The 16,942-nt window shown below is 42.4% G+C and overlaps 1 protein-coding gene across 5 annotated transcripts in view; it reads right to left on the bottom strand.

The window, feature by feature from the left end:
* Positions 1–16,451, bottom strand: part of nlgn2b (neuroligin 2b) — a 76,560-nt gene extending 60,109 nt beyond the window's left edge. For 3 of the 5 annotated variants that reach the window (XM_060908960.1, XM_060908962.1, XM_060908961.1), the window contains exon 1: positions 15,737–16,451. In XM_060908960.1, the coding sequence (XP_060764943.1) occupies positions 15,737–16,217 (481 nt within the window). In that variant the 5' untranslated portion in view covers positions 16,218–16,451. The remainder of the gene's footprint in view (positions 1–15,736) is intronic. The other 2 variants (XM_060908963.1, XM_060908964.1) reach the window with 1 other exon arrangement.
* Between the last annotated feature and the right edge of the window lie 491 nt (positions 16,452–16,942).

The raw sequence follows: 16,942 nt of genomic DNA, 5'->3' as shown, positions 1-16,942 counted from the left end.
ACATTCACACTAACATACTGTCAAACACCACAAAATCCCAACAGTCACACTAACATACCATCAAACACCACAGACTCCCAACATTCACACTAACATACCGTCAAACACCACAAAACTCCAACATTCACAATAACACACGCTCAACACCACAAAACCCCAACATTCACACTAACATACCGTCAAACACCACAAAACTCCAACATTCACAATAACACTCACCCTGAACACCACAAAGCACCAACATTCACATTAACATTCTGTCAAACACCACAAAATCCCAACATTCTCACTAACATACCGTCAAACACTACAAAATCCCAACATTCACACTAACATACCGTCAAACACCACAAAATCCCAACTTTCACAATAACACTCACCCTGAACACCACAAAACACCAACATTCACATTAACATTCTGTCAAACACCACAAAATCCCAACATTCTCACTAACATACCGTCAAACACTACAAAATCCCAACTTTCACACTAACACTCACCCTGAACACCACAAAACCCCAACATTCACACTAACATACCATCAAACACCACAAAATCCCAACATTCACACTAACATACTGTCAAACACCACAAAATCCCAACTTTCACAATAACACTCACCCTGAACACCACAAAGCACCAACATTCACACTAACATACTGCCAAACACCACAAAATCCCAACATCCACACTAACATACCGTTAAACACCACAAAATCCCAACTTTCAAAATAACACTCACCCTGAACACCACAAAACACCAACATTCACACTAACATACCGTCAAACACCACAAAACCCCAACATTGACACTAACACTCACCCTGAACACCACAAAATCCCAACATTCACACTAACACAGTCAAACACCACAAAACCCCAACATTCACACTAACGCTCACCCTGAACACAACCCAATCCCAACATTCACACTAACATACCATCAAACACCACAAAACCCCAATATTCACACTAAGATACCGTCAAACCCCACAAAACCCCAACATTCACACTAACACTCACCCTGAACACCACAAAACCCCAACATTCACACTAACGCTCACCCTGAACACCACAAAATCCCAACATTCACACTAACATACCGTCAAACACCACAAAATCCCAACTTTCACACTAACACCCTGAACACCACAAAATCCCAATGTTCACACTAACATACCATCAAACACCACAAAACCCCAAAATTCAAACTAACATACCGTCAAACACCACAAAATCCCAACTTTCACACTAACACCCTGAACACCACAAAATCCCAAAATTCACACTAACATACCATCAAACACCACAAAATCCCAACTTTCACACTAACATACTGCCAAACACCACAAAATCCCAACATTCACACTAACATACCATCAAACACTACAAAACCCCAACATTCACACTAACACTCACCCTGAACACCACAAAATCCCAACATTCACACTAACATACCGTCAAACACGATAAAACCCCAACATTCACACTAACACTCACCCTGAACACCGCAAAATCCCAACATTCACACTAACATACCATCAAACACCACAAAACCCCAACATTCACACTAACACTCACCCTGAACACCGCAAAATCCCAACATTCACACTAACATACCGTCAAACACGATAAAACCCCAACATTTACAATAACATTCACCCTGAACACCACAAAATCCCAACATTCACACTAACATACCGTCAAACACCACAAAATCCCAACATTCACACTAACATACTGTCAAACACCACAAAATCCCAACATTCACACTAACATACCATCAAACACTACAAAACCCCAACATTCACACTAACACTCACCCTGAACACCAAAAAATCCCAACATTCCCACTAACATACCATCAAACACCACAAAACCCCAACATTCACACTAACATACCGTCAAACATCACAAAACCCCAACATTCACACTAACACTCACCCTGAACACCACAAAATCCCAACATTCACACTAACATACCGTCAAACACGATAAAACCCCAACATTTACACTAACACTCACCCTGAACACCACAAAATCCCAACATTCACACTAACATACCGTCAAACACCACAAAATCCCAACATTCACACTAACATACTGTCAAACACCACAAAACCCCAACATTCACACTAACATCGTCAAACACCACAAAACCCCAACATTCACACTAACGCTCACCCTGAACACCACACAATCCCAACATTCACACTAACATACCGTCAAACACCATAAAACCCCAACATTCACACTAACATACCGTCAAACACCACAAAACCCCAACATTCACACTAAGATACCGTCAAACCCCACAAAATCCCAACTTTCACACTAACACTCACCCTGAACACCACAAAATACCAACATTCACACTAACATACCGTCAAACACCACAAAATCCCAGCTTTCACACTAACACTCACCCTGAACACCACAAAACCCAACATTCACACTAAGATACCATCAAACCCCACAAAACCCCAGCATTCACACTAACATACCGTCAAACACCACAAAATCCCAACTTTCACACTAACACTCACCTTGAACACCATAAAATCCCAACATTCACACTAACATACCGTCAAACACCACAAAATCCCAACGTTCACACTAACATACCATCAAACACCACAAAAACCCCAACATTCACACTAACATACCGTCAAACACCACAAAATCCCAACATTCACACTAACACTCACCCTGAACACCACAAAATACCAACATTCACACTAACATACCGTCAAACACCACAAAATCCCAACGTTCACACTAACATACCATCAAACACCACAAAAACCCCAACATTCACACTAACATACCGTCAAACACCACAAAATCCCAACTTTCACACTAACACTCACCTTGAACACCATAAAATCACAACATTCACACTAACATACCGTCAAACACCACAAAATCCCAACGTTCACACTAACATACCATCAAACACCACAAAATCCCAACGTTCACACTACCATACCATCAAACACCACAAAATTCCAACATTCACACTAACGCTCACCCTGAACACCACAAAATACCAACATTCACACTAACATACCGTCAAACACCACAAAATCCCAACATTCACACTAACGCTCACCCTGAACACCACAAAATACCAACATTCACACTAACATACCGTCAAACACCACAAAATCCCAACATTCACACTAACGCTCACCCTGTACACCACAAAATCCCAACATTCATACTAACATACTGTGAAACACCAGAAAATCCCACCTTTCACACTAACACTCACCCTGAACACCACAAAACCCCAACATTCACAGTAACATCCTGTCAAACACCACAAAACCCCAACATTCACACTAACATACCGTGAAACACCACAAAATCCCAACTTTCACACTAACAATCACCCTGAACACCATAAAACCCCAACATTCACAGTACCATCCTGTCAAACATCACAAAACCCCAACATTCACACTAACATACCATCAAACACCACAAAACCCCAACATTCACACTAACATACCGTCAAACACCACAAAATCCCAACATTCACACTAACATACCGTCAAACACCACAAAATCCCAACATTCACACTAACATACCATCAAGCACCACAAAACCCCAACATTCACACTAACATACCGTCAAACACCACAAAATCCCAACATTCACACTAACATACCGTCAAACACCACAAAACCCCAACATTCACACTAACATACTGTCAAACACCACAAAACCCCAACATTCACACTAACACACCCTGAACACCACAAAACCCCAACATTCACACTAACACACCCTGAACACCACAAAATCCCAACATTCACACTAACATACCATCAAGCACCACAAAATCCCAACATTCACACAAACATACCGTCAAACACCACAAAACCCCAACATTCACACTAACACTCACCCTGAACACCACAAAACCCCAACATTCACACTAACATACCGTCAAACACCACAAAATCCCAACATTCACACTAACGCTCACCCTGAACACCACAAAACCCCAACATTCACACTAACATACCTTCAAACACCACAAAGCCCCAACATTCACACTAACATACTGTCAAACACCACAAAACCTCCACATTCACACTAACATACTGTCAAACACCACAAAACACCAACATTCACACTCTCACCCTCATCACCAGTAAACACCAATATTCACCCTGAAACACCACAGACCATTCATCAGCATTCCCTATCAAACACCAGAATTCACCATAACACCCACAAAATTCCATTATTACATTTCACATACCACAAAACCCCAACATTCACACTAACACTCACCCTCAACACCACAAAACACTAACATTCACTACAACACCCAAAAAATTCCATTATTAAATTTCAAACAGCAAAAAAACCCTACATTCACACTACTCACCTTCAAACACAAGAAAACATGAATATTCACACTAACACTCACCCTCAACACCACAAAACACCACCATTCACCAAAATACCCACAAAATTCCACTTTTAAATTTCAAATCCCACAAAAAACCATTCACAGTAACACTCACCCTGAACATCACAAAACACCAACATTCATGATAAAAAAGCACAGAATTTATCAGCATTAAACACTATCAGAGCAATAAAAATATTTATGTTGTCCACATTAAACTAAACCGCATGGAAATCTTCCATTCGCTTTCCTTTTTTGTATTCTTTTGAAAAGCCAAACTGAGCATCAGTAACGTTCATATTGGAAAACTCTTTTTAACATTGTTAGTAAAAAATGTTAATCGGAGTGTTGGAGCCGAACAGGATGTTGGAGTTTATTATGAAAATGCATCAGAGTGCAGAAATCCATCCGGTGCTGAAGGAACATTCCGGCATCACTCACCAGCATAACTCATTTAGTATCGATCATGAAGTGAGAGATTTAATAAGTGCACTCACACCACTGCTCTAAGGCTCCTCTCTGATCATCTGGCTTCCACGAGACAAACCGAGCTCGTCTGGATCAGAAGGGTGTTCCCCTTTAATGGGAAAGCTCTGGCTGAAATCTGGTTTGGATGAGAAATCCTAAAAGAACACATTTTGAGATGTCGTACAAGGATACGATATCTCAACATCATAACCGGACTATTGTAGCATAGTTGCTAGCTAGCTAATCTGCTAATAAGTGGTTAGCATGTGAGATCCCTTAGCATGTTTCTAATGTACTCTTTCCCATGCAATATATACGTAGCACAAATATTTTATTTTCTGCATTAGATGCGTCTCAAATGGTGCACTTCTCATATTTCTAGTGCACTCTATAATCCTAAAAGCATTACAAAATTTATACACCAGATGGTGCTGAATGTTAACGCAAGTGCAGCAATTTGTTCTTTCCCCAAGCGTATGAAAATATTCGATTTGAGTTGTTACTTACATGCGAAAGTGCACAACGTATAATATATGTGTATAGAGTATAGTGCAGAATTTGGGAAATGTATAAAATTCACTAAATTATCTGTAAAATGTACAGTGCCTTAGACAAGTTTAACTTTCCATAACTTTTTGACTTAATCGGAATTACAGTATATATCATGAATCTATATTGAATAGCTACTGCACTGTGGGGAACAAATCAATACAGTTAGCAAAATGATTTACAAATCTACATATACAAAAATGTAAAAGTTGTGATTGCATCAGCATTCACATTATGAACACAAATTTTTAAAAAAAGCATAACCGATACAAATTCTAAGAGTACCATCATTCTTCCGTATGCTTACACACATAAGAACCCTAACCAGATGTGTAGCCTTGTGTCCAAAGATCAAAGGAAGTGTAAGCCTCTGTGATCCCTGATAACTGAACATCAACGGGGATGAGTGTGTGGTGTGTTCCTGATACACACCTTTACTCTCTGCAAATGAAATCAAAGAAACCTGATCTAATTTTCACCATATCACGAACTACAAAAATAGAATTTGTTCTTGCATCAAAAGAAAAATCACATGACGGTTCTTCTGCTGAGTCACCTGACTGCTGGATTTTATTTATAATCAGCTCCTACACACACCCATCCCCTCACACACACACACACACACACACACACACACACACACACACACACACACACACACACACACACACACAATTACCAAACAAATCTACATCTATATTACACTCCTGCTATTCAAATGACTAATCAAGTGGCTTTGGTCTCTTTGTTTTACTGTGTCGTGTTATTGATTGGATGAAAAGAATATGAATTTGGAACACAGCCAGGGACAAAGCAGAAGAACATATGGATTCAATTTATTATTTTTTTGAAAAATATGATTAAAAATGTGGGAAAGATGTGTCAAGCCTCCATAAAAACCAAAACCCTTAATTTCCTGCAGTCTCGTTCTTTAGGGGAGAAAAAGAAAGCCAGAGTTACGACTGCAGTGTGGAGGGAAGAGGAAGAGAAAGGAAAAACAGTACAACAGTAACAGTGGTATGAAGAGATGTAATACCTATGAAGGTGGTTGGATGTAAAAAATGGCACGAGTACAGTACAGAGAGGAGGAGGAAGATAAAAGAGGTAAGGGAAGAAGAGGATGAACTGGTCAGATTTACAGAAGACAAAGAAAAGGGATAAGGAAGAGGAACAGGAAGTAACAAAGGGGAAGTGGACAAAGAGCAGGGATGACAGCTACAGTAAATATGCCTTTGCTATTTCACTGTCATGTGACTTTAGAGGGGTGTGGCACAGTGGTGTAGTGGTTAGCACTGTCGCCTCACAGCAAGAAGGTTCTGGGTTCAAGCCCAGTGACCAATAGGGGCTTTTCTGTGTGGAGTTTGCATGTCCATGTGGGTTTCCTCCGGGTGCTCTGGTTTCCCCCACAGTCCAAAGACATGCAGGTTAGGTTAACTGGTGACTCTAAATTGACCGTAGGTGTGAATGGTTGTGTGTCTCTGTGTGTCGCCCTGTGATGATCTGGTGACTTGTCCAGGGTGTACCCCGCCTCTTGCCCGTAGTCAGCTGGCATAGGCTCCAGCCCACCCGCGACCCTGCACAGGATAAGCGGTTATGGATAATGGATGGATGGTGTCTTTAAAGGGAATTAACCTATCAAGGTTAGCTAGCTAGCTGATTTTTTTCCAGAATCAGCACACAACTGCTAAAATATTGACTAGCTAGTTATCTACAGTGCCTTCCACAATTATTGGCACCTCTTGTAAAGATTAGTAAAAAGGGTTAGAAAAAAATCCACCTTTTGGTGAACTCGCTTCATCTCACACTGAAAAAGGAGAAAAATCCAGCCTTTAATTGAAATGAATTTATTCAGAGAACAACAAATCTCTCAACAAGAAATATATTTTCAACAAAAACATGCTCCACTATTATTGGCACCCTTGCATTTAACAATTTGTACAACCTTCCTTTGATAGTAAAACAGCACTGAGTCTCTCCTGTAACATTCTGGAAGGTTGGAGATCTAGAGCAGGGCATCTGAGACCGTTCCTCTTTACGCAATCTCTCCACATCATCCAGGGTCCTCGACCCTCTCTTGTGCTCTCTCTCTCTCTCTCTCTCTCTCTCTCTCTCTCTCCTCTTCAGCTCCTCCCACAGGGTTTCACTGGGGTTCAGCTCGGGGGACTGAGATGGCCAGGGCAGAAGCTTGAGTTTGTGCTCAGCGAACTGTTTTTGTGTTGATTTGGACATTGGGTCATTGTCCTGCTGGTAGATCCAATGGCGACCCAGTTCTAGTTTCCTCTCAGAGGAGCCAGATTCTGATTTAAAATGTCCTGGGATTTCATGGAGTCCATGATGCCATGGACCCTAAAAAGGTTTCAGGGCCTTTAGGGAAAAACAGTCCCAAAACAATCACAGAACCTCCACCATATTGTACAGTTGGGATCGGGTTCTTTTCATTATAGCCATCCTTCTTTTTACACCAAACCCACTGTGAGTGTTTATCACCAAAAAGCTCCATTTTTGTTCCATCAGACCAGAGAATACGGTTCCAGTTAAAGTCGTAGCAGCGTTTCACAAACTTCAGGTGCTTATGTTTGTGGTTAACTGACAGAAAAGGCTTTTTTCTGGAACCTTCTGAATAACCTGTTGTCATGGAGGTGGAATCTGATGGTGGTTTTGGAGACTCGGAAACCCCAAGATTTTACTTTTTCTTGTAATTCACCAACAGTGATCCTTGGGGCTTATTATTTTGCCTCTCTTACCCTCCTCACTGTACGTGGGGTAAAATAAACTCGGCTCCTCTTCCAGGCGAGGGTCTAATGCCGCTTTTCCACTACCAACGCGGCTGAGTTGGGCTGAGCCGTGCCGTGCTGAGTTGGGCTGAGTCGAGCTGTTGGAGTTGCATTTCGACTACAACCACGCTGAACCGTGCTGGCTGGAAGTGGGTGGACACATTGGGTGGAGTTAGCGAAAGTGGGTGGACGTCACATGATGTCGTTAGGCGGCGCAAACAGTGACATCAGTGACCTTTTAAGCGGTAGTCTCACGACCCGGATAGTAAACAATAAACATGGAAGACATGGAGTCGTTAGTGTTGCTGGTCTTGGTGCTGTGGCTTGTTGTCATCGACAACGCCAACAGATACTGGCAAGAGCGTATAGATGAGGCGAGGCGCATAAGGCTTCAGAAATTCTCGTAATTCGTAATTCTTCTTCTTCCGGGTTTACGGTTGTGGCAGCGGGGGCGTGGTCTAGCATCGGTCTGTGACAGGAGGGCGGAGTCGGGGAAGTTAAGTGGCAGAATCACTACACCTGTTGTTAATTGATGTGTTTGTGTGTCTTCCCAGTGACCGCGCCCTTCTTAAGGAGAGAGAGTGAGAGCAGAGGGACTCTCTCCACAACCAGACGGCTGATGTGTGTGCGTGTGTCCGAGTGTGTGTTTGCAACTGAAAAGTGCAAATAAAAGAGAGTTTTGTTAAAACAGTTCTGTCCTGCCGTCCTTCTGTGCTCCACCCACCTACATGGACTGCTACAACGGTGTTTACAGATCCCAGCGTGCTCGCGGGGCGTGTGTGGGCACGTGAGGACACTCCTCCTCACCAATCAGTGCACAGGGGAGTGTCTCCTCACGCCCCTAGCCCCACTCGGCTCGGTTTGGCTCGCTTCAGCCCCACTCCAAAACCGTGCGAGTTTTGGGTGCTGAGTAGGGCTGAAGCGAGCCGAGTCGTGCTGCTCTGAGGTAGTCGAAACACGAGCCGTGCCGGGCTGAAGTGAGCTGAAGTGAGCTGAAAAAGGGTAGTGGAAAAGGGCCATAACAGTTCCAGTCGGTGTCTACTTTTTTATTATTTTTGCCCCAACAGTAGAAATGGACATTTTCAGGCGAGTAACTTTTTTTTTTAATAACCATTTCCTGTTCACTTATGAAGGTCAACACACTTCTCCCTCATTGGATTTGTGAGTCTCTTATCTTTCCCATGTTGATGGATGAGTAAGCGAATTTGGCCTCTGGGTCGCCTCATATTTGTTCCCCAGTTAATCAGGAAGTCATGGATTACAGAGTGAAAGTTCCTACACACTCCAATCAACTCAAACATGCTGTACAATTTAAATGGGAAACATGCTTCAGTTACACTGTGTTCATGAAACTTAGAGGGGTGTTTTTGTTGAAAATATATTTCTTGATGAGTGATTTATTTTTCTCTGAATAAATCTATTTCAGTTAAAGGTTGGATTTTTCTCATTTTTTCAGCGTGAGATGAAGCGACTTCACCAAAAGGTGAATTTTTTCTCACCCTTCTTACTAATCTTTACGGGGGGCAGCATCATGGGGGCCCTGTAGATAGTGTGATGAGATTAGCGTCCAGTGAAACTTCATGAACAAAACTGCAAATTAAAAACACCAACATAGGCACTCAGGTGTTTGATGTGAAAGAAATAAAAAAAAACCCTAACAGAACAAAATGTTAAAAAAAATTTAAAAATAGATATGTAAATAAATGCTAAATACTAATGTGTCACCATTGATGTGTTACAAATTTCTCTACAATACTGAATGTAGGTCCACAAATCAAGTGATGATTAATTCGGAAGGATGAAACACACACACACACACACACACACACACACACACACACACACACACACACACCAGGATGCTAAGTGGCTAAGTGCTATGCTATCAGTCTTTGGCAATCTCCTGAGCTTTTGGTGTGAACAGTGAAGTGCTCTCGTCTCTCTGATGACAGACTCATCTCCAGAGATCCGGCGACTGATTCTCTTCCATTGTACACACACACACACACACACACACACACACACATTTGATTTGCCAAAAGAATCAGAGGATCAGCTTGGGGAGCCATTATGGAGCAAAACTTCTCATTTACTGCAGCCAGTGTGTCGTCCCCTGAGACCTCCTCCTTAGAGGAGAGATTAAAAACGGAAGAATGACTGCAGTGCAGAGAGGAAGAGGAAGAAGAAGAAGATGCAAGGAAAAGGAAGAGGATTCCCACCTCTTTATTTGGGGGAGAAAAAAAAAAGCTTTGGATTCAGATGGAAGTGCTGAATGTTACTTTTTCCCCCCACAGTTCAACCTTGGCAATAACATTAAAAATAAATGTGTGTGTGTGTGTGTGTGTGTGTGTGTGTGTGTGTGTGTGTGTGTGTGCGCGCGCGCGTGTGTGTGTATTCGTTTGTCAGTGTTTGTTCATTTACCTCACATCTCATCTTTAATAAAAAAATCAGCTGGTAAGACGTCTGTAATGTTATATTTATACATTGGGCTTAGATTTTAAGTCAATAATGAGTGTATTTTCCCGTGTAATGGAGCAGAGAGCTTCACAAAGTCTTACCTGTTCTTAAACGCTCTCTGTAGAACCCTACCAAAGTGTTTTTCAATCATAAAGGGTTACAAGAACAGCCTTATTTTTTAGCAGGGTAAGAACCCATAATGATCCACTGAACCCTTAAAGAACTCCTGATAGTGTATGGACGTGTGTGTAGGCACAGTCCCTTTTTAACTACATTTCCCATCAGCCAACTTCCGCGTTGAACTGCGTCACGCGGGGGCGGGATCACCAACGTCACATCCTCCATGAAAGCATAAGAAACCCGGGAACTCCTAGCTCCTCCTCTTTTGGCGCCGTGATTTCAACACGGACACAGGGAGGAATTGCTCGCTCCGCGAGCAAACCCAAAAAGACGTCTTTTCTTTTCCTCAAGAATCAGAGTTTCGCACTTTCCTTTCACCTTTGGCCACGGTAGATTCTCGGATCGTGCGATTTTAAACTCAGCTTGAGTTACAACCAGTTTATTCATTATCAGTACATACGAACTGCAGCCCAAAGGTTCAATTAAAAATTAGGAGCAACAGAATTCCTCCTAATTAAACAGCTGTGCACATTATTCTGATCAGAGACTCTCTTCTCATCACAAGCGACCACGAGTCGAACCAAGGGATCCTCTACTCCACGGAATCGATTCACGGAGACCTCCACAACGGTGAAACTCCAAAGTCTCGGAACATCTCTTCATAATCTTGCTAGAGGCAAGATACTAAGTAAGACTGCCAAATTTTGGGCATAAAGACTAGTCTTAGGAATTAGCTTTTATCGAACTAGTGTGAATTTAAACTCGAACGGTTTAATTGTTTACACTGTTCGACACGCAGCGTGTTGAATTGATGATTGTTATATTTTGTTTTAATCTCTCAATTGTTTTAATAGATAGGCTGTGCATGCTTCTCTTTATTCCTTACTAATATCCTCAATTTCATTCTTACACATCTTGACCCCATCAAGATTTCAGTGGATTCAGTACTGTTATAAGCTAGTGGAATTAGCCTAATTCTTTTGTCCCATTAGCCTCCAGGGCTAAGGGTATTGTCTCAAGAGAACACGTGGCGGTCATCCCCCACACTCACATACACACCTTTTGTTTTAACTCCACGAGGTAGGGTCCTTGGGCCTTAGCTAGCCACATGGCTAATTCTTTTGTCTACTTAGCAACACAAAGCTAATCTAGGCCTTACCACGTGGTCAAACACACCTCAGCTAGCATCCCACGCTAGCCTTTTTCTTAGGCCAAGGCCTACACCACGTGGGGACACACACGTGGAGTTAGCTACCAGAGCTAATTCCTTTGCTTCCACTTAGAAACACGTGGTCACGACCACCCACACCTCGGATAACACACACAAACACACCTTAGCTAGCTTCCCTTTTGTCTTAGCTTAGCCACATGAGGTTAATCTAGGCCTACCCAAGCACATGGTCACCCACAAACACACCTTTAGCTAGCAACCAGAGCTAACTCTCTTTGTTCTCACACCCACGTGGTGACACACCCTCCTTAGCTAGTCACACAAAGCTAATTCTTTTGTCTTAGTAACCAAAGCTAATTCTTTTGTGTAGGCCACACACACAAGGCCTCTCACACACACACACACACACACACACACACACACACACACACACACACACACACAAAGCTAATTCTTTTGTATAGGCCACACACAAGGCCTCTCCCACACACACACACACACCATATCATATTTGTATATAATGATTCCATCTGCTATTATCCATTTTTATCTTTGTTATAATAAATTCATTTATTACTGAAACTGTGTGTTTATTTGTGTTCCAATATCTCTGGAGTCCCCAATCTCCAAAGAATTCTAAAAGGTGCATATGATTTATGTAATATGGTAAGTGATCATAATAATTTGGAATATACCATAATTTAGCTGTTTGGTAATTTATTATTAAGCACCAAAATTAATGGTATTAATTAATGAGACTGATTAATGAGACTGATTCCATGAGTGATTTAATGATAATATGAGACTGATTCAATGAAAATGATTCACTGAAAATGATTCAAATGAGACTGATTCAACTTTAATTATTAACCTTCAGATTTAATGAGATTGATCACTCAATTATTTAAATGCACCTACATGTGGTACAAATAACGTAAGAGCTATTTATTTGTCTACAACTTTTAAAGGTTCTTTGTAGAACCTGACAATGGAGTATTCCCCACGAGGAAGAGTTCTAAGACAATAATTATCCAAGGAACCCATAAAGAACCCCTTTTTATAAGATTGCACCAAGTACCAAGAGCCGAATCCTAAACAGCTGCAAATGGTTCTATAAGTGCAGCCTTTGACACTATCTCTCACTCCATCCTCCTTCATAGACTCTCCTCCATCGGTATCACTCACACCCCCCTTGACTGGTTTCACTCCTATCTCTCTGGCCGCACTCAGTTCATTCAACTCAAGTCCTTTAGATCTCAACCCTCCCCTGTCACCTCTGGCATGCCCCAGGGCTCTGTCCTGGGGCCCCTCCTCTTCATCACCTACCTGCTTCCCCTTGGCAATACATTTAGTAAATTTAATATCAACTTTCATTGCTATGCGGATGACACCCAGCTCTACCTATCTGGAAAACCCTCTTCCACCCTCCCTCCCCCCTCCCTTACCACCTGCTTAGCTGAAATCAAATCCTGGTTCACCTCTAACTTCCTGAAACTGAACAGTGACAAAACTGAAGTCCTCCTTGTAGGCACCAAATCCACCCCCTCCAAAGTTGACAGTATCTCCTTTTCAATTGATGGTTCCATAGTTTCCCCCTCCCCTCAGGTCAAGAGCCTGGGTGTCATCCTAGACAGCTCTCTATCCTTCCTCTCTCATATCAATAACATTACACGGTCTGCTTATTTTCACTTACACAACATAAACCGTCTTCGCCCCTCCCTCACCTCCCACACCACCTCCATCCTTGTACACAGTCTTGCCACTTCCCGCATTGACTACTGTAATTCTCTTCTCTTTGGTCTCCCTCAAAAATCCCTTCATAAGCTCCAATTGGTCCAGAATTCAGCTGCCCGTATCATCACCAATACGCCCTCTTTTCATCACATCACCCCAACACTACAGACTCTCCACTGGCTCCCTATCAAATACAGGATCAACTTCAAAATTCTGCTCCACACATTCAAGGCCATCCATAATCTTGCCCCTCCATATTTGTCCAATCTTCTCCACATTGCTACCCCCTCTCGCTCCCTCCGATCCTCCTCCTCCATCCTCCTCACTGTCCCCTCTACCCGTCTCAGTACTATGGGGAGTAGAGCTTTCAGTCGCTCTGCTTCCCAACTCTGGAATTCACTCCCCCCCGACATACGTAATATCGACTCTCTACCTCTATTCAAATCCAGACTGAAAACTCACTTGTTTCAGTTAGCATATTCACTGTGACTCTTCCCATCTCTAAATTCTCTGTTTACTCTCTCTGTGCTTTTATTGTGTCTTGTTTTACTGTTTTTACTGTTGTTTTTATTCTTGTTTTACTGTTTGTATAGTGTCCTTGAGTGTTTTGAAAGGCGCTTCTAAATAAAATGCATTATTATTATTATTATTATTTATTATTAAGGGTTCATTGGATAAATACAGGTTCTGAGCCTCCTAACAGCAAGTTTAGATCAATTCAGAACCCGCCTTGTGTTTAACTAAACAGTCTTGGTCCATGTATAACCCTTGTAGGAAGTTAAGAACTCTTCATTATCCAATGAACCCTTAAAGAACCCCTGAATAACACACACACAATAAAAAAAAAATGGTAACCAAAGCTAAATGCTAAATTCCTGACAGGTTCTAGGTGTTGAGAAGACAATAATGAGCAATAATTTGTCGTTGGGTTCTATCAAGAAGACGTTAGGTCTGGAGACAGATCGAAGAACACTTAAGGGTTCTTGTGATGCTAAAGAAGAGGAGGAGAAAAGAAGGAAAGGAAGATGAAGAAGAAGACAAGAAAGAGATTATAAGGTCTGGAGCTTTAAAGAAAATAAAAGAGAAGAAACGAGAAGAAGGGGAAGAGGACGAGAAAGAGATAGAAAGGAAGAAAACCAGAAAATGGCAAACTCAATAAAAAAGATTAGAATGAGAGAAAGGATGAGATAAGGAATGAGAAAAAAGAAGAAAGAGGAAGATGAAGGAATAGAGGAAGATGATAAGGAGAACTGCTACTATTTTGAAAGTGGAGGAAGAGAAGGAGCAAAAGGAAGATGGTGAAGAGGAAGAAGGAAAAGAGGATAAATAGATGAATAAAAGGAGGATGGTAAGGGAAAATTTTGCTTGAATACCAAAGCAGAACTGAGAGGAAGAGCCGACGTACAGGTGTACATGATCTCACACACACACACAAAACAAACCTATACTCAAACACACTGCTAAAGCTGAAAATAAGGAAACAGGAGCGTGTGTGTGTGTGTGTGTGAGTGTGTGTGTGTATAGCAGCCTCAGCCTCAGATGCTCCGCCCACAGGAGCACACGGTGTTTCTCTGTGTCTAAAGCATATTGTTCACTTTTCTGGCCACAGCCTTCAGAATCTGCACGCTGACACTCAGTCAACTTTTCAGAAGACTTTAGTTTCATGTAAAAGTTCAGTGTTGCGCCTTTAAAAGTTTTGTATCGCGAGTAAATTGCAGTAATCTCATGTGTTTGCTGATGAGTGACAAGAAAAGGTCTGTGATTTGTCATGAAACAGCCTCTTCTTGTAAAAGTGGGCAAGTCTTGGGCACATTTAGTAACTCGAGTGAAATGTAGAAACCCGGCTTATGAGCCTTCACTAACAGATCTGTATAAACTAATGTGCTGCAGTGCATTGTGGGATTGCTGCAATTTAAGACACAGTTATAAGAAAAGATTGGTGAATACAGTGTAATTTTGGACATATGGATAGTGTGTGTGTGTGTGTGTGTGTGTGTGTGTGTGTGTGTGTGTGTGTGTGTGTGTGGCGTCTCACCGTCCTCTGTGGGGACGTAGATGTTGAGATAGAGACAGTCCTCGCTTTGATCCTGCAGGTACGCAGCAGCAGCGTCCAGGTTCTCAGTGAACCACACAGGCATCATGATTTCGGGCAGCGCTCCGTGGACGTTCTGTGGGCATGCAGGTGAGAACCGTGTGGCATTCCGGATATCATGCCAGGCTCCAGGCGCTTCAGGGGGCTGGAAGCGCCGATCTCCGATGGGTGGCGTGGCGTACGGAATGCCGAGAAACTGTTCCACAGGGCCAAGGATCTCATTATTCAGCTCCTTCCGGATGCCACGGATCTTCCCGTAACTGGTGGAAACGATGGGGTGTTTGGAGGCGCTGTAATCCGAGCGCTGGCATGACGAGACCGCCAATCGGAGCGCCAATCCTAACAACCATAACATGCATGTGTCCCATTTACGGTGAAAGCGGGATAATGGACGCCGGTGTCCACCATCACAGGGTAGAGACATGGCTGAGGGTTACGAGGAGAAGGAGGAGGAACGTTCCTACTTCCTGTCTTGAGGGGGTCAAAGTAAAAGGTGGTGGTGGGAAAAGGGGAGGGGCTGGAAATACAGTGTTTTGTGTGTGTGTGTGTGTGTGTGTGTGTGTGTGTGTGTGTGTGTGTGTGTGTGTGTGTGTGTGTGGCCTAGCGGTGCACGAGAGAGGCCTGACGCAGAGCGCTGAAGAGCTTCATGCTGACGTTACTGCACCATCCACATCGTCCTCACTGAGCTCCGTCAGCTTCCTGCAGAGAGAGAGAGAGAGACAGAGAGATCATAAAAGGAGTAAGAGAGAGATAATAGAAAGAGAGAAATGAGGGTGTGAGAAGAAAAAGACATGGAAAGCAAAAATGAGAGAGAGAGAGAGGAATGGGAGAGAGTAAAAGAGGGAGAGAGACAGTAGGAAACAGAGACAATGAAAAAAGAATAGAGATGGGATAGAGAGAGGAGTGCAAAAGAGGGAAAGGAAGAACATGAAAAAAATACAGCAATAGAATAAAAAAGGAAGAGTAAGACAGATGTGGATGGGAAAGAAAGAGAGAAAGAGTAACAGAATGTTAGAGATAAAGAAAGGGGAGAGAGAGAGGAAAGTTAAAGCCATACATAGCGAATTGCGAAGTCCAAAACCACACACACACACACACACACACACACACACACACACACACACACACACAGGCTATGCTAACTGCTAC

This window comes from Neoarius graeffei, chromosome 25 (assembly GCF_027579695.1).
Source record: "Neoarius graeffei isolate fNeoGra1 chromosome 25, fNeoGra1.pri, whole genome shotgun sequence".
Lineage (NCBI taxonomy): Eukaryota > Metazoa > Chordata > Actinopteri > Siluriformes > Ariidae > Neoarius > Neoarius graeffei.
Note: the sequence above shows the minus strand (reverse complement) of the source record. Positions and strands in the feature narration are given on the sequence as shown.